This window comes from Drosophila montana, unplaced genomic scaffold (genome assembly GCF_035044405.1).
Source record: "Drosophila montana isolate Dmon_TW-CO22-7 unplaced genomic scaffold, ASM3504440v1 contig_3200_1, whole genome shotgun sequence".
In the NCBI taxonomy this organism is placed as follows: Eukaryota; Metazoa; Arthropoda; class Insecta; order Diptera; family Drosophilidae; genus Drosophila; species Drosophila montana.
Window position 1 is genome coordinate 9,148,140 of NW_026998080.1, and position 25,893 is coordinate 9,174,032.

The 25,893-nt window shown below is 39.2% G+C and overlaps 1 protein-coding gene across 1 annotated transcript in view; it reads left to right on the forward strand.

Moving 5' to 3' along the window:
- Dh31-R (Diuretic hormone 31 Receptor) overlaps positions 1 to 22,657 on the forward strand; it is a 38,358-nt gene extending 15,701 nt beyond the window's left edge. The window contains 9 exon segments of the mRNA XM_064687487.1: positions 7,175 to 7,548; positions 12,158 to 12,264; positions 12,337 to 12,428; positions 14,428 to 14,554; positions 14,654 to 14,880; positions 15,117 to 15,293; positions 15,640 to 15,763; positions 21,191 to 21,319; positions 21,705 to 22,657. Of these exon segments, the coding sequence (XP_064543557.1) occupies positions 7,206 to 7,548; positions 12,158 to 12,264; positions 12,337 to 12,428; positions 14,428 to 14,554; positions 14,654 to 14,880; positions 15,117 to 15,293; positions 15,640 to 15,763; positions 21,191 to 21,319; positions 21,705 to 22,292 (1,914 nt within the window). The 5' untranslated portion in view covers positions 7,175 to 7,205 and the 3' untranslated portion in view covers positions 22,293 to 22,657.
- Positions 22,658 to 25,893: the final 3,236 nt, after the last annotated feature.

The following is a 25,893-nucleotide window of genomic DNA, read 5'->3' on the forward strand; positions in this document are numbered from 1 at the left end:
TTCTTTGCCTCGAACGCCACAAGTCAATTGTAAAAGCATTTTAAACAAAACTCAACGAAACGTGCGGAAAATTGCTGATGGGCGGAAAAGTGCGTGTGCTGTTTGGACACGGCTTCAATTGCGGCTGAGTGTGTGTGTAGTACGAGGTGTAATTGTGTGTGTTTGTGTGTGTGTGGCTCTTGCGTGCAGCAGATAAATTAATAATATTGTTATGAATTGAGTACATTATTTAGACATAGATCGGAAATGACAGTGCATGAGCTGCTACAAATAAGACACAAATTATTTCAGCCTTGAAAGGCACTCAATTAGTTGGACTAGACATTAATTGGATGAATTCTTCAATCCAATCTTAAATAAGCTTCCATAGAAATGGCAATGCAAACGTTGAACAACCGCAAATGAGATGCTAAAAAGTTGTTCTTACGAGGGAAGTGCCAAAAGTAGCTGAACTCAGATTTGGCTAAAGCTAAAATGAATTTCTATAAGATTCGATTTGCGCTGTATCGATAAAAGCAATGTCTTATGAAATAGATTTATTGATGTTATCGAAATTTATCGGAAATAAGATTTATCGCATTTATCGAAAATGCGTAAGTCCATGCTTCAAGGTTTATACTTCCTTTAATCGCCATTTAATGGCAGAAGTTGCGTCTTATTAATGACAGCTTTTTAACTTGTCCAAAAATTATTACAATTATGCGCCTATTTCGATAGTTTTTCACAGCAAATACGGTTTTTACCGATAATTCTACTTTGAAACTATCGCGTGCTGCCAGCACTATCTATCGCTTATCAAAAATAACGAGCTGTGCAATATTTTGATGCTCTCGCATCATCTCTACTACTAAAAAAATCGTTATCGACGATCGAGGCTACTGTACAATGCCAAAATTGCTATCGTTGTACAACACTGCACTCTGCTATAGGCTTTGCCAACACTTAAGAGCAGCTGTAATCAAGAGCCGCTTTCAATATTAGTAGGTGTATTCACTATAAACCAAAAAGAAGACTTAACAGACAATAAAATAATTTATTATCTATTATATACATTTTTTAAAGGATTTACATTATTGTGTTTCTGCTTTTTTGCTAGAACTTCTAACAGGACCCTCGTCTGAAAAAAAAAGAAACAATCAAAATCAAATGCAAATTGTTTTCTTGGTTTTCTGTCTTTTACGCTTAAAAGCTTGTAGTCAAGTTGTCTGCACTTAAGTTAAGCTGCCGCGGCTTTGACAGGCCTTAACTTTATCTAGGCAGCAAAAACAAACAAGTTCCCGATGGAAAGGCAATCACTTGCCAACACGATATAAAAAAAAAAGAAAGTTGTCAAAAATCAAAGTACATAAAGTACAAATAAGCGCCGTTGCCAACTTTTTTTTTTGTTTAGCCTGAAAACTTGCCGAAAATGTCAAAGTAAAATTGAAGTGGGGCAAATATGTTTGTTGCCAAGAATGTGACGCCTTGTAAAGGAAATGTTGCCATGGGCACATCCTGTGGCTGTATCTGTATCTGTATCTTTTAGGACGGTCGACTTTACAACCATGAGACAATTAAAAGAACAAACATCTTAGGCAGAGGCAAAGGAAAGACACGAGCACAGCTCACATTACAAACACGAGAAAAACACAGACAGAAGGTGCCACAGCTTGTGGCAACATATGCAAATATACACGCCTCTCCCTCTCTCACCCTCTCCCTCTCTCTGTCTTTTCCTTTAAGTGTTTAGTCAAATTGTGCAATTGTTGCCCGGGACAACAGAACAGTATGTAAAAGCCGCATTTATCACGTGTGGCACGTATTTCATTTTGAAAAGCCGAGCCCAAGCCCTAAAAACTTGTCTGGTTAGTTAAGCGAGAAGCAATGAACCTTGGGCATCCCAACGTGCCACACGGCGTATGCGTAACAATGCCCAGCACCCAGTTGACAGGCGGAGCAACGCAAAAAGCTGTGGCACGTAGTGTATGAGCAAAAAATGAGTGTAGCAAAATGTGACAGCGAGCGTGCAACAAAGGCCGATTGTTGCACAAAGCAGGCCACAAGCTTGCAGTGCAGCCTGCAGCCTGCAGCCTGCCGTGGCTTGCAACGTGGCACAGCTGAAGCTGAAGCTGAAGGCAGCTGCATTGACCTTTAACCCGCACTAAATTCAGCTCGAGCAGCTCGTAAGCACCTTGTCTGCGGTTTATAAATTATTCCATTTGGGTTCTTAGCCCCAGGATAGCGAAGCAGAAAAAGCAACAAAAAAAAAAGGAAGAATATAAACGAAAATAAAACATGTGCTAAATAAATAAATTGCCTGTGCGCGTAATCTGCAGCAACAACAGCAATTTCTATCAATTTTTTATGCTCTTCCAGTAAGCGGAGTTGGCCAAGCTATTTGCTCAGCTGCCCGTATCCGGACATAATCCCGGCCAGGGACAGCATATGCTTTCCGCTGTGACATTGAGTTTTGGGGCTTTAAGCAACTGTTGCGGACATGTGTATATATACACACGTTCCTTTCATATACACATCCTGTGGCGCATGTTCACTGCTCACATTCTATTTGATATATTAGCTACTATTTTGTGTGCACTTCAAAATCTTCAAATTGCGCGCGTTCTATATAAATCAGCGGCACGCTCTCAAATATACTTTTTTTATATGATGCATTACCATGACAGCTGACAGTTGAGAATTTTGCGTATTCACATTTAAAAGTGCTTTTGTATCTGATGATATACGGTTTGTTAGACTTGACGCTGCCTGCCCCTGAGATAAGCGACAACTTAAATATGGGTTTTCTGCTTTGCGGCATGTTCAATGTGGCGTATGCGTAATATCATTTTTTTTCCACGGCTTTTCTGGCCACAGCTCTGCACTTTGCGTTGATTTATGTGAATACAAATGGAATTCAAATTTGGCAATATACTTAAATGCAAATAATGGAAAAGCAGCTACTTTTGGTTATAATATGAAAATATGCTCAGTTATTGTGTGGGAATATTGTATTATTTATCAAGCCAGCTAATTACATATTTAAATTAAATACATAAATTATAAATGCCCTTAAACTATGCATAATTCACAGAGAATAGCAATTATTTTAGCTTGTCTGTTAATTTTCTTTATTTATATATTTTTTTAAATATTTTTTCTGTGAGCTTCTTTGTGTTATTTAAATCCAACTAAACGAGCCGTAAACGCAAATATTTGTCTGTAAAAAAGTTGTAAGCTTTCGCTTTCCACAGCATAAAACGAATTCAACAATCAAATTACGCCCAAGCAATTGTCAACACAAAAAATAGGAAGCGAATTACGCAAAAGTTTTTGTTGCCTTTGTTTTTGGCACTTTTAAAAGTGCATTTTGTTGATTTAAGCGCATAAACTGCATTTGGGCAACAGTTGTGCAACAGCACGAGCAAATCCCTTGCTTATGTCCTTTGTAAAATTGTTGAAATACAACAGCTGTTCCCAAAGGAAAACAAACAACATGGCAAAATATATTCAATTGAGCCGTTGTAATATTTTCATAGAGCAAATCCCAGTGTTGACAATGCCTTCAAAATGAATATCTAGCCACGCATATAAATGGCAAAAAAATACATTTGCGATAAAAATAGACAGAAAAAAAAAACAGTTGTCGTAGGCAAATCGAGCCTGAAATAGCCTTAAAAAAGGCGTGGACTATGGGCGGATAGACATAAAATGAAAGTTCCTCAAATTTTATATACTTATCTAGAAGTTATATGTCAAGCTTGGCGAATCTAGCTGTAAAAATATGAGAGATTTGCTGAGAAAAAAGTATTTCGATAACGATTTTTATCGATTGCTTGAAAGCGGGGCAAGTTATCGGTTATCGGAAACAAACTACGTTCAAAATTTAACATTTTTCTAGCTCTTATCGGTTCTGAGATCCTTCTGTTCAACATACGGAGAGACATACGGACAGACAGACGGACGGACGGACAGACAGATGAACAGACACACAGACAAACATGTCTAGATCGACTCGGCTATTGCTGCTGATCAAGAATATATATACTTTATGGACTCGGAGAATCTTCTTTCTGCCTGTTACATACATTTGCTCGAAACCAATACACCCTTTTTGGCCATTTTTAATGGGTTCGCGTATACAAATAGAACAAAAATAGATTTTTTATAGCCAATTTGAAATACTCTCAGCAAAAACGGGCAGTCCATAAAAAATGCCCTCTGCTGGCCATAATGTTGGATCAGCTCGGCAAAGATATATACATTTATTTGCTATAGTACCTACGAGAAGGTCGTGCGGCTACACAATTTTTATGATTGTTGAAAAACACACAAGCACTGAAATTAATGCTATTCTTTTAATTGCATTTAATGGGCGCGTGAAAAACGTAGCGATTGTTCGTTTAAGCAAGCATACGTTTTTTTTTTACGCACATAAATCAAAGGAAATGTTTTTGCGGCTAAAGGCAAAGCGAGATTTTATGATTTATGTGCCCAATAAATTGGAAATAAAAGTGATTTATATATAAGTATATGTAAGTGATAGAAAAGAAGTGCTCGAAAGATTTGCCATAAACTATACATAGATGTTGAAAGTTTTGACAGCCAACGAATTGAAAATAACACACTGCACACACACACACACGCACACGCGCGCATACAAACTCATCATAAAGGCCAAAGTCATGTGTGCGAGTTTTCATTACTCATACGTCACGTGTGCGTCTGGCGGAAATGCGTTGCGGCGACTGTCAATGAAAAGCCATCGGAGAAAGTTATCGAAAGTTCGCGTCATGCGAAAATGCAGGTCAAAAGCCAAAACAAATTTCATGCGCTCCAGTAGGTTCTTCCTTATTTTTTAATATGTGCCACAATTTTCCTCATAAAGAGAGAAAAAAAAACGATTTGAACATTGCTTTTCACTATGCGACGTGCTTTTGCATTGGCCAAATAGATGCTCGTACATTTGAGGTTTTATGCATTGGACTTGCCACTTTTATTGAAGTTGCCGCACAGCCTCCCCCCTCCCCCTCCCCCTGCCCATCCACATTCCCTTCCCCTTCCAGAAAAGCACACACGCAATTTGCGCTGCTTACATGCGAGCTGATGAGTGTTTGCCTCGTGCCTTGGCCTAGGCATTTTTTTATTGCTAATTTCTGTTATTGCCTTGCGTGCGGCCTGTGTGTACACTCGTAAAAATATTTTTATTAGCACAAGGCGCTCTGACACGCCCCCACTCCCCTCTCCGCCTCCCCACTTCCATCACGCCCACTCGAAGTGCGCGCGCTGCAAAGTATGCTATGTTATTTTTTGCGCACATTCAACATACGCTCGCTATCAATAATAGCTCAAGTTTTGGCTTTATATATTGGCCTGTCGCGTTTTTTTTCTTTTTTTAATACTCTTACTTAGTTACAACACATGCCACGCCCCCTACCCTCGCTTGCTTCTTCGTTTAACTTTTTGCCACACCTTTTTTGGCGCTTAACTTTGTCGCCCCGTTGGACTCGTAAAACTTAAGTGCTGCCAGGCCGAAATTTGCACCCCCCATCCGCTGCCAACAAATTGGCAGCACTTTTATGCCAGCTAATAACCAAATTTGTCTGCTCAGCTCTAATAAATATATAAGCCCGCATTATCAAGTTGCAAGTGTTGTTGTTGTTGTTGTTGTTGTTGTTGTTGCCATAAAACGTTTACACTTTTATGGATGAATGCAAAGTGTTGCGCATACAAATGCAGCCGTATTTTGCCTACATTACCCAAAACCCTCTCTTCCCCTTCTCTGCACTTTATCAGTTTGCTTGGCACTTTCCACAATACATTTCTGTGCGCATTTACTCGCTGTTGCTTTAAGTGCCGACTGCAATTTGCCTAAGCGATAAGATTACCAGCAACTAGGAGTGCGTGTAAGTGTGTGTGTGAGTGTGTGTGTGTGTGTATTTTTCGCAGCTATTATCAGTTAACGCCAGCAATCGCACCTGGCTGACTGAGCTGCTGCTCTAAGTTCTATCGTGCTGCCACGCTTGATTGCAGCTATGTGTTGTGCCACACACACACCACACACACCCCCTCCCCGCCATTGTGGCACGTCCCCGCAAATCTGTGCTCAGCTAACTGGATTTGGCTTTCAACTGCCTGTTGACTGTTGCGGCCATTGATTTGCTTTGTTTCGACGGCTGCAGCTTTGTGTGTGTATGTGTGTTGCGCATATTTACTCAGCACTAGACGCAGTATTGGGCCTTGGTGTGCGTGTGTGTGTGTGTGTGTGCTGCAATGTATGGCCAAACTTATTTGCCTGTTTGACCAGCTGCCTGCACTTGTGAAGAAATTTTATTTGTCATTTGTAATTTTCAGTCGAATACTTCGAAAAAGTTTTCAGCAAACGAAATGGAATTCCATTAAAATTGAAGACATTTCCCTAACTTAAATAACATCATTTAACTAGAATTTGTCAAATTTGTTGCTATATAATTAGTTACAAGTTTAAATGTCTTCTTTAATTTGTTTTAATATTTTGTAGACATAACGAGACTTGGGCAAATTATATTGAATAGACTAGCTAATAATTATAGCATATTTCCTATTAATTAACTACGACTTACATATTAAAGAAAATACAAAGCAAGTGAACTTTTGTACCTAAATTCGCAGTGCCAAATGTCTTGAGTCCACATAAACTAAACCGAATTGCTAACTACTTTTATGTTCTATTTACTATGCATTCCGAATGCCATTTAAATATATTTAATTTATGGTTGCACATTTGCTATAAACATTTCGTAAGCTGCCATAAAAATTAATTGCATACTTTTGGGTGCTTCAATTAAAACGCTCGACTGTATAAGGAAAACGCATTAAAATAACAAAATGAATAAATTGTGCATACGTTAAGCACACACACACACATCCATACACCCACACACCTACACACACACTCGTCGTTCTGAACTGGCCGCAAAACCAATTAAAATGCGGCTCAAACGAACTGTAAAACACAAAAATATGCGCGCATGCAATGAAGCGTGAGCAGCACACGCACACACACACACACACGCACACATATATGTGCGCGCATATTTATATGCACTTGAAAGTTATAAAAGGCTTGCCTAGATTTTGGAGCTGGCCCAAAAAGCCATATTAAAAGCCAGCATGTGGCACCGAAAACTAATTGCAACATTTTTGCTTCGTTTTGCAGCACTGTTTTCGTTGAATACAGCAGCCGCGCCATGGCTGAGCAGACCACCAACAGCAGCAGCAGCAGCAGCAGCAGCGGCAGCGGCAGCGGCAGCGGCAGCTTGCATATTGCCGCCGAAAGTGGACCCGATTTTGATGCACTTCGCGCCGCGTGCAACGCGCGTTTGAACTGCAGCCACCAGCTGACAGGTAAACGTACATGCCGCATGCCGCATGCCACAGTCTACAATTCGCTTATAAACTCGCCTCGCCTCGCCTCTTTAGGTTCCTTCTGTGCTGGCACTTTTGATGGCTGGCTCTGTTGGCCCGACACGGCCGCCGGCACTTCCGCCTATGAGCTGTGCCCGGACTTCATCACCGGCTTTGATCCGGCGCGTAAGTGCCGCAATTTTGTTTGTTTTCAATTTTGTTGTTGTTGTTGTTGTGTATTGACTGCCACAAAGCAGCATTCGCTTTTGGCCAGTTCTGATTTTGACAAGCAGGCCAAACGAGAGGCCAAATATCAAACGGAATTTATTAAACAAATAAGCAACGCACTCAAATGTCAGGCACAAGATTACAATGGAACGGAAACGGAAATGCCTCGAGCAGGCACACACATACAGCACACATGTACACAGCGTACTCACACATGCATAAATAAACCGCAAAGCAAACCCCACCTGGTTTGCTAATTGGCCGCATTCCCTGTGCGTGGGCGAGCTTTAGGCCGCATTTCCGTTTCCGTTTGAATTAAAGCATATGTTTTTTTTTCTTTTCTTAAATAATCCCTTAACAGCTTTTAAAAACCGCGTACAAATCAATTTCTTTTAAGCTTTGATTTAAGTACACACACACACACACACACATGCATAGACATCATGTCTGCTCGGGCATAAAGCTGCCGCTTTTCAGCTGCTTATTTTGCTGTTGTATTTTCTTTTCTGCTTCTTGAAAATATGTGTACATATTTGCCAGTCGAGTGCCTGTGAGCCGCAAAAGCTGTTGCGGCTGGCTGTTTTTTCGTCAGGTGGAAATCAATAACTGAAGTTTCGTTCGAAATATGTTTCTTATGAGAGAGAGAAAAAAACCAAACGGAAGAAAAGCGAAAAACAAACAACTTATAGCGGAGCATTGTTCAAGTTTTCAAGTCTTTCAAAGTAATTTGTGCAAGCTCTTCAGTCAAGTTCTTGTAAAATACACCAACTAATACTCAGCCACAAAACAAAGTCAAATAAAGGCCAGAAACTGGCGCAAATGCCGCTGAGACAAGTGCCACTTAAATATTGAATTATTTTAATAAAACAATTTAACACCGAAAAGCTTTCGAAGTTAATTTTCATAAGTCAGAGTTGATTTTGTAATGCGAAAATATTTTGAAAATTAGAAAGAAATGCGTAGAATGTAAAGTAAAATATTTATTGGAATTATATTTGATAGAAATTCGCTCAAAGTAAATTATTGAATTACAGGGTATTCAATTATTTGACAGTTGTAGGCAAATGTTATCAATATTAATAATTGATTTAGATTTAATTATATTTAAGGATATTTTTCTTGACTCATTTTTATATTTTAATAAATTAATAAGACAAAATTAATAACATACAACATTTTTTCTAATTTAAGTTTATTTTATAGATTTATAGATAGTAAATTAAGTATATGTCCCAGATGGTTTACTGTATGTCACTGTAGATGCACGCACATAGTTTTATGGCGTCATATAATCGTGATACATTCGCGATACATTATAATTCGTTATGTCTGTACTTGCAAGAATTTGCAACTGAGTGCAAAGCATAACAGTTGCATAGATAGAGAGAAACTCTGCTGCTGAGTTAGGTCTAATGGTAGAAAGCTGACTGAAGTAGAGAAACGGAAAGAACAATAGTTTCAATATTGCGAGTGCCTAATTGAATGCTGAAATTAAACTGAAGATAATTACCAGAAGTCATTCTCCCCGCGCTGTTGAGACGAGTAGAACTTGCAGTACGGTAGTTATTAAATGAAAGATAATTGATATATACAATTCTAGAAGCTACATGTCAAGTTTGGTGATTTTAGATCTTATTATTTACCAAAATTGCTCAAAGATTTCGATATCGATGTTTCTCGGTTACTTGGAAACGAAGTAATATCTGAATATCGGAAACAAACTCGATCTGCGCGGGTACTAAGAGAACCTTTAAGCTAAAATTTCAAGTCTCTAGCTCTTATAGGTTCTGAGATCCATACGGACGGAAGGACAGACAGACGGACATGGCTAGATCGACTCGGCTGTTGATGCTGATCAAGAATATATATACTTTATGGGGTCGGAGATGCTTCCTTATGCCTGTTATATACATTTGCACAAATACAAAATACCCTTTTTACCCATTTTCAATGGGTTCAGGGCATAATGAATAGCAGCATGTATATATGTATATATAAATGTTCGCCAGCTAAAGCCACTTTTACAGCAAATCAACTAACTAAACACCCACTTAACTAATTAATTTGAGTATTTAAAATAGCTGCAGGCATTGCCTTAGTACGATTATCGTATTATTAACTCATCTACCTCACATTCACGCAGCATTAAATTAGCTATTAACACACACACACACAGCATTAAATATGCTATCCATAACAAGCTTAAAGTACATTTTACAACATATGAAAATGTTCACATTTCACGCTATCAAAAACAAAACACGCCTAATTTGAACAGCAAAAAAACACGCTAATTAAATAGATATATGCAGAGTATTCAGAATGGAATATCATAAACCGCAAATACGAAGAACTTCGTGAATTAGCCAAGCGTATTCCCGGTTGTTGGCTCGCGGGTTGTGTTTTTGTTAGCCAACAACAACAGAGCGCAGAATTTGGGTACAATAATAATGAATTATGCAAAACTGCATGCAATTGTTTATGCAGCGAAAAACAAGAAATTTTATCAAATATTAAATACATTTATGAAGAACATATGCAGCAGGCGCTTAAATATTCACAATCAAGTGCTGTGTGGCAGCAATAAATCATGTGGGGCATGTCGATTGTTGCATGAAACGGGGCTGGCCACGCCCACTGCGAACATGCAACAGCAACGTGACGTGTCTGAGCGAAAGTTGAATGACATTTTTGTGTGTTATTTGTGGCAGGAAAAAAATAATATATATATAAATATGACAAGGCTAGCACTAGAGAGGGGGGACTGGGTCGGGGCGGGGGTAGGGGGCAGGGGTTGTGTCGTGTTTAACAATAAGCAAATGTGGCTTACAGCACATTTGGCTTATGACTCGTTTTTTGGCCAGCAGCTCGCCTGTGGCTGAGACAGAGACTGCGGCAGCCGGCAGCGCCTCGGGGTCGCCAGATTGTACAAGATTATGTGCTTTGGCAATGCGCCGCCATTAACTTTTATGGCACTTCCGTTTGGGCGGATGTGGCTGGCAGCAGTAGTAGCTGAAGCAGTAGCTGTGGCAGTAGCAGTAGAAGTAGCAGTAGAAGTGGCAGCAGCAGCAAACATTTTTTGTTGTCTTGCTTGTCAGATTATTTGCCACACAGAGCGTATACGTGATTTTTTTTCGACGCTGCGTGCCAAATGGCGATAAAGTGGCAAAACCCAAAGAGAAGAAAAGAGAGAGAGAGAGTGCGAAAGGGATAGAATGAGCGTGCATTGCTGACAGCGCTTCACCTGTTAAATTCCCAACAGAACAGGCAAATGCCTGAGCTCGTTTTTTGCCCCATTGACCAAGAACACAATTCGATGGCCTCAACAATGGTTGTCACTGCTGCAAGTGTGTGTGTGTGTGTGTGTGTTTGTGTGTGTGGCAAGCGTTTCTTTCAACAAGTTCGATAACAGTTTAACAATAGCACGACAATTGCATAACTCAACTTAGCCAGGCATTGTCGCATGCTGCAGACATTCCAAACTTTCAATGGAAACGATTTTTATGGCCAATTTCAATTTCAACTTATTTGGGGCATTGTTATTATTATTATCAATGAAGTAGTTACTATTATATAAGCGTTTTTTTGTACAAGATTGTCAGGATTTGCCTTGATAATAGAAGAAAAAAGTGGACTAAAAGTTATTAATTAGTCAGTCTTAACTTCCATTAAAATGCCATCTGACCGCAGCTTTACCTATATATGGATATATTTTAAACGCAACCAATTAAATTTTAAACACAATCAATTAGCTGCGGTTTAATCGATTACGTGGCGTATACGCAATCCACGTTTTAGTTTAATGCAAATGCAATTTATGGGCGGGCACCAGGCAAATAGTTGGCTAAGCGAAAATCTAATTAAAATATCATTTTACATAATCCATGACAAAATTCTATATCGGGCAATTAAATGTATGCCCTTTGAAAGTCGGTTAAGAAGGGTATTATGTGATTTGTGTATAGGAATGTAACAGGGAGGCAAATCCGATTCCATAAGGTATATATATATATATATCTAGCCTTGTCCGTCTATCCGTATGCATATCGGAGCTATGCTAAGATTTACATTTTATATACTTAGTACTTTCATTGCCCGCGCATGTCTTGTTTCTTTTAAATAATCGATCGTTTTTCATAAAATCGAAAAGAAATCGGTTTCGAAAATCAGTTTTTTGACCATATCGATAAGTTATCGATATCGAAAATCTGTTTTTTGAGTATATCTCGAAGTTTATAAGAGCTAGAGAGTCCAAATTGGCTAAGTATAGTCTCGTATAGTCAACACAGATACAAGAAATATATCACTAATCATTTCCACTAAAAGTTGCATTTGAGGCATAGTCTTGAGCCTTAGAATTTACACAGATTTGGATGTTCAATTTTGTGTCAAGAAAGATTCATTAGACGCTCAGTATGTGAGGAGAGTATCCCCAGTCAGACCCTCCCCACTAGAGTACTCTTGCTTATTTTAATTAGTGTATTTAAGCTAAAGTTAATTATGGCTCAGCTTAATTCAGGCATATCAAATTGTAAAATTATTTAATTGCAAACACTTTAATTCGTAGGCTATGCGCACAAGGAGTGCGGCGAGGATGGGGAATGGTTTAAGCATCCGCTGACCAATAAAACCTGGTCGAATTACACCACCTGCGTGAATCTGGACGATTTGGCGGTACGATTTTAAGCAGACTCATTTTCTGTATAAGCTTGCAGCACAATTAACGCACAATTCTCGTTTGCACAGCGTAATCACAACGTGAGCCTGATCTACGAGGTGGGCTACAGCATCTCGCTGCTGGCCATACTCCTGTCGCTGGCCATCTTGAGCTATTTCAAGTAAGTGTAATTAATTAAGGTCTTAATATAGATTACTTAACGCTGACAGCCTAATATACTACCAAGTATTTAACTCGCATGATCCGTCTTTCATGTGTTTCCTATTTCATTTTGATGCCACATCGAAAACCACTCAGAGCTAATGAGCCACATTTGCCCAGTTGGCGTTATGGTTGCTTTGGGGCTTGGCGCCAAATTTTATTGTTTAACAAAGATCCCAAACGCTTCTCTAATCAAGCTCTGGCGACCTGCGCATGTGTGTGTGTGTGTCTGTTCATTGCACTTTTACTTACTTGCGCCCATTTAATCCGCCACACTTGACGTCGGAAATGAGAAAATATTTGCTTTCTCTTCCCCCTTTCCGCCTGCCCTACTCCTGCCTGCTGTGTCACACATCAACTGAGCATTAAATTGTGTGTCTTCTTCAAGCAGGATATCGATTAATTTCCACTTGTCTGCAGCACAATTAGTGCTCTTGGCTTGTTTATTATCGGCTCAGACAAAGCGACAGACAGCCTGACAAGGCAGCTAAACTTTGGCTAAAGCGTTTTAAATTTGTGTACAAAAGGCAAATGAAATGCTTGGCATCAAATGTGACGAGCATATTGCTTGGATATGATCCCAACTATTTGAATATGGGCTATTATTTAAGGCGAACTTTAAGCAAATTAGATAGACACATATTTAGAGAGAAGCTAAAGTATACCAATTCTCGGCTTGTCTTCCAGAAAAAAACAAAAAATATATATAAAATGTTCCAGAATAAACAAAATTTTAAATGGAGCATCAATTTCAGGGTATTGCAGTTAAAGCAAAAATCACTTTAATTGAGACAAAGCTGTGGCAAAAATCCAATCAAGACTTTATTGGGAACAAAATTTGGCAATTTCCAATGTTTCTTTTTGGAACCTAAATATGTATCTTTTTAAAACTTATCTATGCTCATCCATTTGGAGCAAACCAGATTTAAATATTATTGTAGTAAAACCTAGAAAATGTTGGCATTACGGTCACATATTCGAAAGAACTACTGGACAATGCATACAAAGAGTTGGACACAATTTGCATGGCATGCATTAATTCACCAGATTCAGTAAGATTTCATTAATATGCAGCTTGGTCTTTGGCCAGCTGCCAAATGCAGCCGAACTGAACAAAAGCGAAACGAAAACGGAACTCAATAGAACTGAGGTCAGTGTTGACATTCGGGTGAACTTTGCGCAAACACCCGAAACACCTCTTTTTATACCCTTTCTCTAGCAGCCCCCCTTTTTGCCGTGTGAAATGGAAATACGTGTTTTCTTTTTTTTTTGCCAAATGTATGTCAATATTTGGGGAAACAAATAAACGAGTTTTGGTCTGAAAAAAAACATTTGCTAAAACCACACAGGAAACTCAGTGAGAATGCAGCAATTGAGCGTGCTCGACTTCGAGATGCCCTGCAGCTAGTCTCGCATATGTCTTGTATAGATCATATAGAGCATATAGAGTATATAGATCATATATATCACAGAGGGCATATAGAGCATACAGATCATATAGATCTCATAACGTTTGTATGAAGTTCGGGGTATACCCGCAAGTATCGTATATAGTCATAGTTCAAAATTTCCCACCCCCATAACTTGGTCAAATCTCATCCGATTTTCAAAAAGTTTGCCTTTTTGTGCATGATTTGACCCTTAGATCAATTTGGCATCAAAACGTGGCAACGGCATTTTTGGTCGAAATTCATGTAAAAATGATATCCTCAAATAACCTATATAGACATAGGTCAAAATTTCCCACTCCCATAACTAGTTTATAACTCAACTGATTTTCATAAGGTTTTGCTCTTTGTCACATCAATCATATAGATCCCACATATACATAGATAAGCAACAACTGAATTTCATGGTTAGATATCGACCACAATATACCCAACATCTGACGTCTTTTTCCTTATCAAATAGATTCTACCGTTCCACGATTTAATCAAATATCTGTTGCTTATTTGCAGATCTTTGAAATGCGCCCGCATCACGCTGCACATGAATCTGTTCAGTTCATTTGCGGCAAACAGTTCGCTGTGGCTCATTTGGTATATGGTGGTGGTGCCCAACACGGAGCTGGTGCAGCTCAGCCCGGTAAGCAAAGAGAGAAAGAGAGAGTGAGAGAGAGGGAGAGCGAGATGCCGCAGCTCCTTTCTGTTTAAAACTAAACCATGTCCGACTGTAACTTTTCAGGGCTATTGCGTGGCATTGCACATAATACTGCACTATTTTCTGCTGACCAACTATTCGTGGATGCTGTGCGAGGGCTTCTATTTGCACACGGTGCTGGTTGCGGCGTTTATATCGGAGAAAAAGCTGGTCAAATGGTTGATTGCCTTCGGCTGGTGTTCGCCGGCCATTGTGATTTGCATCTATGGACTGGCGCGTGGATTCACTGGGAGTCGGGAGCAGAATCTGCAGTAAGTCCATAAACATGATGCCAGCCAACTGTATCTGTGTGCGTGTGTGTGAGTGTGTGTGAGTGTGGCTAGCTAAATTGATTGTGGACACACGCATATATGGAAAATGATGATGATTTGCAAACGGAAATCAAATCAATTGTAAACCAGCTCGTTTGCAATTCATTAGATGACAATCTGCTCAGATTCACTTAACCCCCCACACTCTCTCCCCCTCTCTCTGTGTCCCCCTCTAGCTGCTGGATGACCGACACGGACTTCAACTACATTCTGATAGTGCCCGTCTGCATTTCAATCTTTCTCAATTTACTGTTCCTCTGCAATATTGTGCGCGTCGTTCTGCTCAAGCTGAACGCCCCGGCGAGCATTCAGGGCAGCTGCGGACCCTCACGCACCGTTCTGCAGGCATTTCGGTAAGTTCGCCCATCAACAAAATGTTCGTAAAACGGACTTCAATTCAATAAAAAAATATGTTATTTTCGGACAAAAAACCAAAAGGCCGACTGGCCCCGCGGGCCGTATGCGTAATAAACTGGTTTTTCTTCCTTTTTTTCTGTTGTTGTTTTTCATTCGTTTGAAAGTTTTTTTTTTGTTGCTTCATTTTACATTTTAAATTACGCATACGCCGCGTTGACTTGCATTTTAAAACGCTCGTCGACAACGAATTATACATAAATACAAGTATTATTACAATGCTCCCTCACGCTTATCTCCCCCTCTCCCCCTCTCTCTCTCTCTCTCCCTCTCTCTCTTGTGCAGGGCTACGCTGCTGCTGGTGCCCCTGCTCGGCCTCCAGTATATGTTAACGCCGTTTCGTCCTGGCCAGGAGCATCCCTTGGAGTATACATACCAAGTCATCTCGGCATTTACGGCCTCATTTCAAGTAAGTAATTCCTTTTTTTTTTCTTGCCATTGCCATTTTAGCCTCGACTTTTAGCTTGGTCTGTTAGAATTTTATCTATAAAGACATATTTTTGTGCTAAGAAGATCTGCTATCTATATTTTATCGAGGATTTACTAAGAATATATACAATATATAATTTAAAAAGCAGCTGGGATAATTTTTGACTGCTAAACAGAATCAGTTTCTCTCTTTCTTCTTCACCTTGCTCACTTTTTAACCCCGCTACTTATTTCAATTTTATGAATATTAATATGCATTTATTTTTATTAATTTTAAACCTGTAACACGGGGCATCTGCCAGCCCATCAGCTCACCTTTTAGACAGCTTTTAATATTGTTTTATGGCCCCGCACAGGTTGAACAGTTTATGCTGTTAGTGTATGTAAATTTCTATCCCAGCTGCTTCGCCTTAAACTTAAATCCAAACGCTTGGAATTTGAGCGCAGCTTCATTTGAGAGCAGCAAAAAAAATATGCCTATTTAATTGGGCAAAAATGTGCAGGTTGTGCCAACAGATATTTGCCATAATTTATGTTAACAAGCCAAAGTCCATGTCAGAGCTTGTTTATTGGGAGGAAGTCAACCCCCAACCCCCAACCCCCAACCCTTAACCATCAGCCATAAACAATATCAATGCTTGAACCCTGCGGGCCAAATTATTAATATGCCAGGCACATGCTCGCAGAACTCCCCAAAGCAGCCAAATCTCAGCTCATTTAACTGCGACCGAGTTGTGCCTCAGCTGGCTTAGCGGGGGGCTGAAGGGTGGAGGGGGGGGGTTTGAAATCAATATGCAAACACGCTGAGTGAAAATTTGACTTTGTTATTTTGTTGGATATTTTTAAATTTGATTCGAAAACCCAACGACAAACGTTTAAAGTCAGAGCACAAATAAAAGTTAGAATATAAGTAAAAACACACGCATAAAACCAAATCGAGCTGCAACTCATTTTCAGCTGCTCTTTTAGTTTCAACACAAATAAACTATAAAAAGCTGTTCGACAAAAGTCGGGGCAAAAAAAAAACGAGAAATGATATTTTCAACACGCCGAAGAGTTAATACCCTTGTAGACATTTGCAGATATGCGGATAGAGTAAAGCTCGTAAATGCTGAGTTTGATGAAAATATCTTGGAAAATATAATAGAATATATAGAATATTTCTATTGAGTTATAATATATAGAAGTGCGATATTCGAAAGATTTGCTTCATATATAAGTATCATAGTTCAACCAATAAATGGTCCTGATATCTTGATAACCACAAAACTTTTTTAAGCACGAACACACTTTTCCTATAATCGTGCCTATGGCAGCTATACGATATAGTGTTCCGATCCAGCCGGTTGCAGTATATATACCTCCTCCAACAGAAGGAGGAACTATGCATAGAAACAGACAGAAGGACAATCGGACAGTCGGGCATGGCTATATCAACTCGACTGTTATTGCTGATCTAGAATATATATAATTTAGAGGCTCACAGATGTCTCCCTCCATGCGTTACACATTTCATCACGAATTCAAGATACCCTCCACAAGGGTATAAAAATACGAACTAAATTCCAATGTCTGCGGTTGCTGCACATAAAAAAATAAATCTAAATTCTCATGTGCTGCGCTGCGCCTGGGGGCGTGGCTGCTGTACACGCTGCAGTTGAATTACAGCTTCAAGATCAACAAATGGAACAGAGACTGCAGTAAAATAACAGTAAAAGGGCGTACGGGAGTTCGAACCTTAAAGCACGAGCTCTGCGTGCTGGCGCTTAGCCCAACGAGTTACTAAAGCAAAAATCTTTGGAACATTTTCATTTAAATGTAGACTTTAGTTGAGATATGTTAAAAAGATATCTTAACACAAGTGCATAACAAATTGCAGCACCATAACTCTATTATAATTAAAATAAGGGCTAATTTCGCACTTTAAAGCCTAAACCATACTTAAAATATGTCTTAGACTAATTACATATTACCTAAAATTAAGTTTGTCTAACTGCAAGATACCCTATTACACGATTGATGACGCCCCAGGGTATTAAGACACAATGCGCTGTTTATCTGTGACTTTTCTTTACTCGTTCGCAGACAAAAAACAGAGCAAAAAAAAACTTGGAGTGACAAATTCAAAAGCAAAATACTTTTGCACAAATGTTTTTAAAGCCAGTAAGCAGCAACTTTTTATTATTTTATTTGTCGTTGTCGCCCCGCAAATTGCAAAGTTTTCTTCAACTGGCAAGAGGCACTTTTTTTTGTCTCCCCGTACGGATATAATTTCGGATTTATTGTGGCAGCTGCACAGTGCGCGACTCTCGTAAAAGATTGGGTACAACTTTTAAGCGCCATAAAGTCCATATTATTAAGTTTATATGGGTCTGCACTAAGGACCGAAACTCCAAATGCGACTAAGCAGAAATAAGCATGAGAACTGCGGGATCTGCGTTTTCTTGTGGATAGTAAACAACAAGAAGGCGAAATAGCTATCATAGGCAACACACAGTCCCTACATTACTGGGATTTTGGGGTAAACAATGAAACTATGCCATAAAATGTAAGCCAGAAATTAAATATAAATTGCAAAATTCCAAGCACAGCTCCCGAGTTGGGTGTTCTGCGTAAATAGAAATATGTATTGAGTTTAGGTTGAACTAATACTAAGAAATAAAGTTCTTATAATGAAATTTTGTCATTGTCATTGTCATTGTCATTGTCATTGTCATTGTCATTGTCATTGTCATTGTCATTGTCATTGTCATTGTCATTGTCATTGTCATTGTCATTGTCATTGTCATTGTCATTGTCATTGTCATTGTCATTGTCATTGTCATTGTCATTGTCATTGTCATTGTCATTGTCATTGTCATTGTCATTGTCATTGTCATTGTCATTGTCATTGTCATTGTCATTGTCATTGTCATTGTCATTGTCATTGTCATTGTCATTGTCATTGTCATTGTCATTGTCATTGTCATTGTCATTGTCATTGTCATTGTCATTGTCATTGCCACTGTCATTGTCATTTTTATTATTGTTACTATTACTATTATTATTAATATTATTATTATTATTATTAATATTATTATCGTTCTTATTATTATTATTATCATTATTATTAATTTTATTATCATTATAAATATTATTATTATTATTTCTTTACTGTTTTTTAAGTTCCTTAAATTTTCTGCCACAATTTAAAAATTGTTTTGTAAAAATCCGTTTAGATTTACTTTTAGCCCTTAGCTAGCGAGCGAAAATTCCTCTGTTGATCACATAAATAAAATGCATCGCTCAATGTCACTTACTGTGTTTGTGCCTCGGAATTTGCTGAATGTCAACAGTGCAGAAAATAAAAAAAAGAAATAAAAAACACAATTCTCATGACGTTTATGAGAACAGCTATGCAATGCAATCAACAACAAACGCTGATATTATCTTTGAACAGGCAGTGCAATTAGAGCCAAAGTCCTCTAACAACAACAAATATTTAATTTAATTTTATTGTCAGGCACTTTTATATTTTCCCCTTAACCCATCAAATGCCGCAGCTGGAATTTCAATAAAGCTTAAAAAAAATATATATATATATATATTTGCCGAGAACTTCACAGGAGCATATAAAACGTATAGAACAGCTGGTCCTAAGTCCCTTTGGCAGCAGCTGCTGTTGTTATTTTTATATAAATTGAATTGAAAACTTTGGAGTAAATGTCACATGCTCTTAACATGGGCAAAACGAAAGCACATTTGTTACCACTTTGACTGTCTACTTTGCTAATTAGTTTAGCAAACAGTTTGCACTTTTGCCTCCTCGAGTAATTAGCAAATCATCAGCTCAAAGAGAGAGCTGCATGTCATGCAGCAATCAGAACTGGTTATTACAGAGTATTACGAAGCAGCAACGCCCCCAACTCCAACTGGGCCCCGACCACTGCGGAACGGCGCTGAGTAATGGCAAACATCAGTCTGAATAATAACTAGCTAAATAATATTCAACCGACATAAAGTGAGCTCAGCTGCGGAAATTATTAGAGGCAAAGCCGTGCGGTTAAAAGAGAATAGGCAAAAACCGAAGAAAATCTTTATAAATGCGCAGCCAGCACAAAATACAACACAAAGTGAATATAAAACAAACAAAAGTGCGAGTCGACTAGTAATTACTCTGTGGACAGTTCTGGACCACAGCTGAAAGCAGCTAAAGTCAATAAAAGGTGCTCCAGTTGGGAGTGCCCGACTAGCAGATACCCTCAAACCAACGCCGAGTTGTCCTGATAAACATTTCAGCTTCCTTCTGTATATACATGCAAATAAAAACAAACACATATACACGCATATATGCCGCTTGATGCTGCGTCCTCATGACGTCCCAGACGATGTTTGGCTAACTTCGGTGCTTATAGTCCGATCTTATCTTACATATGACGCCCGAATGTGCGTGCATAAAAAGGAGCAAGGTTCTGGCTTTAAAATGCCTGAGTTTTGTATCATTGGGGAATGGGAGAGCTTTTCCAAAAGTAAAATGTGCTTAATCTTTGTGTACGAGAATCTATATTTTCAAGTCTTAAAATTAAAACAAGTGAAAATGAAAACAATCCTTAAGGCAGGTCATGAGTAGTCGACCTAGCTGGTAACATAGATTCACATGAACTCACTTCAGATAGGAATTCTGGGTATAAAACTAGGCAAATATATATATATATATATACAGTCCATTCTAGCTAACTGCGTATTAAAAGTTTCTATGGATACCTTTTATTCTATCCAATGTAACTCTTATTTCAACATTATTTTGCAATTAAATTATGGTTAAAAACTTTTCGGGAAATTAAGGTTTAAGTTGAACGTTGCTAACTTTCAAGTTTCTATGTTGCATAGCTCAAGAGCTAAATAAAATGGCCAGAGAATGTTGTCATGGTATTTAGTGGGAGTCGCAGGACGCTAAAGTATGTGTGTTTGTGATTGAGTTAGGCAGCGTGCCAGGACGTGTGCATTGGCAATCAAATGAAGCCCTTTTTGCCAATTTCATTTATATGCAGGCGATGTGTGAATAGGCAATCCCGAAAGCAGACCCTGCACGTACGCAACTATGCATTAGAGGCATAGGTAGGCACCCACGCACAGCCACAATTTATTCTAGACAAATGACAAACATCTCGAGCTCAGGCAGAAGCCAACTGACAACTGACAGATACGAGGCACAGATACAGATACATTTGGAGGGCACAAATACAGCTGCGTCAAATGAATTGGTTGGAACTGTTGAGGCTGGCCCCAAATATGGAAAATAAACAAAATTGCATTAGACTTGGCCAGCCTTTTGGTCGGACATAAACATAATTGGCTGACACTTGCCACTTGCACAACCTCGCCCAAATAAACATTAATTATATATGCTTTTTCTTTTTTCTGGCAGGGCTTGTGCGTGGCCACATTGTTCTGCTTCTTCAATGGCGAGGTGATTGCCCAAGTGAAGCGCAAATGGCGCACAGTCTGCTTCAGCAATCGACCCAGGACCAACTCCTATACAGCCACTCAGGTCTCGGTAAGATTTCTTATGAAGCTTCACATGCTTTTGCCTTTTTCTTCGAAGATTATAACAGCTCGGGTTACGGCGCGTATGATTAATGCAAGCTAATGAATGCAATAACAGACACAAATACAAATACACATGCAATATTGGCCTTGAAAAAAAAAAAGAAAACAAATATTAGCTGAGACACACACACACGCACAATTAGCCTAGACACACACCCATTCACTAACTCTGTGTTTTCCTGCTGTTAAACGCATGTTAAGGCACACTCACATACACTCACACACACGACACACACACACTGGCACACACACACAGCGAACCGTTTAAAATGCAGCGCACCGTTTTCCAACCTGCCACCATGATAGCATATTCTCAGTTCTTTTGATTGTAGTTCGTGCGCTGCGGTCCGCCAGTGCCTGGCGAGGAGAAGGTATGACTAAAGGACTTGTCGGCATCGGCCAAGCGACGCGCCTCCTCAGCGCCCCATCGCCCACAGCAGCAGCAACAACAACAACAACAGCAGCAGCAACAGTTGCTGGCGCAGCAGCAACAGCAGCGGGCGAGAAGCCAGAGCCTGGGCATGACAGGCGCCACAAGCAGCTCGTCCCGCCTTATCGATGGCTGGCGCCATAAGCTGCGCTTGCTGCGGCGCCCGAGCGTGGACAATGCGCATCAGCGGCAGCCGCTTATGGAGGAAACAGCTGGCAATTCGCAGCTGCAAATGGCAGCCGATACGCAAGCGGAGGCGGACAAGCCGACGCTGATGACGACAATAGCAGAAGATGTCGCCGAAGCAGCAACAACAACTGCAACTGCAACAACAACAACAACAAACAACGCAACTGAACAGCGAAATGGCACTGGCATGGGTTTAGGATTAGTTACGAGATCGGGCTTAGGCCTCGCACCCGGCGTAGGTGTTGTCATTGTCAGCGTCGATGCGAATGGCCAACAGCATATTGCCGACGAGGCGCTTTAAACAACACACACACACACACACACATACAGACACAAATCGAGTCACAAAACTCTGCTACGAATTCTCATAGTCTAAGCCAATTTTAAGCATGCTACCCGCCCAAATAGATAACCATACTTGAAACTAGAAACCAAAACAAATGAAAATGCACCCCACCTAAAAAAAAAAAACAAAAAATATAAATAGTCGCCCGCCCTTCGGACCGATAAACAATGTTAAGCTATAGCAAATATCAATGCAAAGTTGCTTAAATAAAGGAAATAAAAACTTACGCTCAACTTTTGTGCAGTTAAAGTCATAAAATCAAAATATAACTGTGCAATGTGTGTGCAGCTAAGTGTTGGACAACGTTTAAAAATATAATCATAATATACATATATAACATTGCTGCAAAACTTAAAATAAGCAGTTATCGATTACTATCGAAAAAAACATGTTCCGATATTTATTTACAAAAAGTTATGTATAAAAGTGTGTAAAACTATTAATGTTATCGATACATCGATAGCCATAATGCATAAACTATCGATTTAAGCATAACATTTATCGATAAATATCGAATTAAAAATGTTCCGGTATTTATTTAATATACATTTTACGTTTGAAAATGTGTAAAACTATTAATGTTATCGATATATTGATAATGCATAAACTATCGATTTAAACAAGACCTTTGCAGCACTACAACTAAACTAGGTATTCTTAGACTTAAGCTAGATATCTAATAACAACATTAACAAGAGTGCAATAAATTCGCGTATTTTTGCGAAATTGCAGACAAAGCGAAATTCAGAATTGGGCTCGCTAAAAAGCGCTCCCAAAAAGTATGCTGCACAAAAGTTGGCGAAAATGTTGTAAAATCGAAATGTAACTAGCATTTTAGTTTACAGCGAACACATATTGATAAATGTAAACTATTATATGATTATTAAGAATTTATGTGGATATCAAATATCATTGTTGTCGTAAGTGTTACGTGTCTCTATAACTATATAATCATGCATATGTGGCTATTTATATATACATATATATATATATATATATGTGGTAAGCTGAGCTTTCAAACATTTTTAACGTTAAGCGCTTTACGTTTTCGCTATTATAGATGAATGCTTCGAAATCTGTGTATATGAAATAAATATATATAAATGTATGTGAAATATAAACCCCTTAAAAGAACTTTCATTAAGCACTTTGCAACACTGGCAAATAATACCTACTTTACTTCTATTGAGTTCTGAAACATTTGACAGCACGGTTAATTATAAACTCTCAGCATTCAAGTTGAATTGCGCACTTTGCAACACTGGCATTGAGATAAGTATTGTTAAGTACTAAGCCGCCACCAAATGTCTGTTAATTAGCCAACTTTTGCGCTTGTGTTGGCATTTTATGAAAACGAACTCCAACCAACAATGAGCGCCACGCCCACGCTGCCGCCTTCTATTCATGACTGGCCGCCCTCGAGCTCTCAACAGGCCGGCGGTCTATACTGAATTGTACTTGTACGGGATGATAAATTCCGACGGCTGGTCCTTTGTCTATTGCCGCGCTAATTTTGTCGACAACGCAACAGTAACCACAACAACAACAACAAGAACAGGGTGAGGGGGGGCGGGGGGCAACTGGTGGGAGGGCAGTTGGCAGTTGTTAGCGTTTTGTCTGACATTTATTGTAACTTATTTGTACAAAAAGTTGACGTTGGTTTTGCCACATTGCCTTTGGCCGTGCGCGCTGTGTTGATGTGGCTTTAATGATGTCGCTGATTGTGTGGCAGGTTGCCATGGCATGCCGCATGTTGCACATAAAATGCAGCCAACAGCTGCTGGCCCGTCCATGTTTTATGCATGTTAAGCAACGTGTTAAGTGCCATTTTATTGCGCCCCAAATTGAGAGTGTGTGACGATGTGTGTGTGTGTGTGTGAGAGAGAGTGTGAGTATGTGTGCTATGTCAACTTACTCATGACTTCTGTTTCATATTTTGTAAATAATTCGCACCCGCGCAGTTTATAAAGCGCGTAACTCATACGCCTCATGTGCCAGTCGAGTAAAAACTTTATTCATCAGACAAATAGACTCAATTATATTTGTATGTATATATGTGTGCATGTGTGTGCGTATGTGTGTGTGTATTCGACTACAAAGTGTGAGTCAAGCGTGGGTTAAGTGCATGACAAGTCTCAGGCCCCGGCAGCTATGGAAATTGCATTTGTAGCTAGCGAATTAAAAAAAAAAAAGAAATGCTTTTTCTTTGAAACACTCTAACACAGCGCACTCACAAAGGATTCAGGACTCTTGTGAGAGCTCTCAAGGCTGCCTGAACTGGACACCTTTTGGCCCGCAACTCAAGACCGACTCAAGCGGACAGTCATGCCACAACAACTTGAACGGCTGCAACAACAACAGATTTTGCACACACTCGTACAAGTAAATGTAAAAGAAAATTTAAGCGCAAAAATTCCACTGGAAAAGGCTTACAAATTTCTTAAAGAGCTCTAGTGCTGCAAAATACAACAAATTTAAGGGAAATACTTAGAATTGACAAGTTTACTCATATTTTAAGTCAGTTAAAAACTTTTTTGTAGACAAAAATGTATTTCAAACGAAATGTATTACAAAAATCAGGATAAAAAATTGCATCAAAATATTAAAATTTAAAAGACTTGCTGTCTTGTTGGAGATTAAATTCCCTCCCATAAAGAACATCTACCCATTTAAATATGTATATAAATACTATGTATAAAAATACCCAACTCTAGTCCAGTTAATGGAAATAAAGAAAAATTCCCAACTGCGTTACAGTTATTTTTAGTACATTTATACATATAACAAAGCACGCCTACCTGCATAAGAAAGCTCTGTTTCTTCCTCTCAATCATTCTCTCTCTCCGTGGATTGTGGATAACGTTGGATAACGCGCCAATTTTTACTTGTGAAAAAAGCTCTGCAGCAAAAATATGCATAACACTAACACAGTTTACCGCGTATTATATATCAATTTAAAGGCGGAGAATGGGTTTAACACATATATATAATCACTTCAACACACACGCAGCATAAAAAACTGTATATCAATTAAACTTTAAAAGCAAGCGATTTAATACACACGCGCCGCAGATCCAACCGATCGATAAAACAGACGCGCACTGACTAAATTGCCTTATTAGGCCCGGGCCCACGCTAAGCCGGCATTCGCAATAAGACAACAACAACAGCAAAGAGCACAAACTTTTGCGCTCACGCCATCCACAACATAACGGGATCAAAAGCGTTAGGACCAATGGCGTGAGCGCAGTGGTCAAGAACGTTACCTCAGCCCCTCTCGTAGCATCCACAAGCGAGCATGGTATCCGCAGAGTCAACAGTGTATGGATAAATTATCGTCCACGCTCACAGCAGCCACAATATCCACTCTCCGGATAATTGCTCTCGCTGAGTGCAGTTATCCGTGCAATTGTACTAAATGCAGCCAACACACATTTTATCTGAGCTTGTAAAGCTTTTAATTGCTAAGCTTTTAGTACAATGTACTAATTATTTGTACGATCGCTTCTGTAGGAGCCCTAAGTACGTTAAATTCGTTAAAATATTAAATATTAAA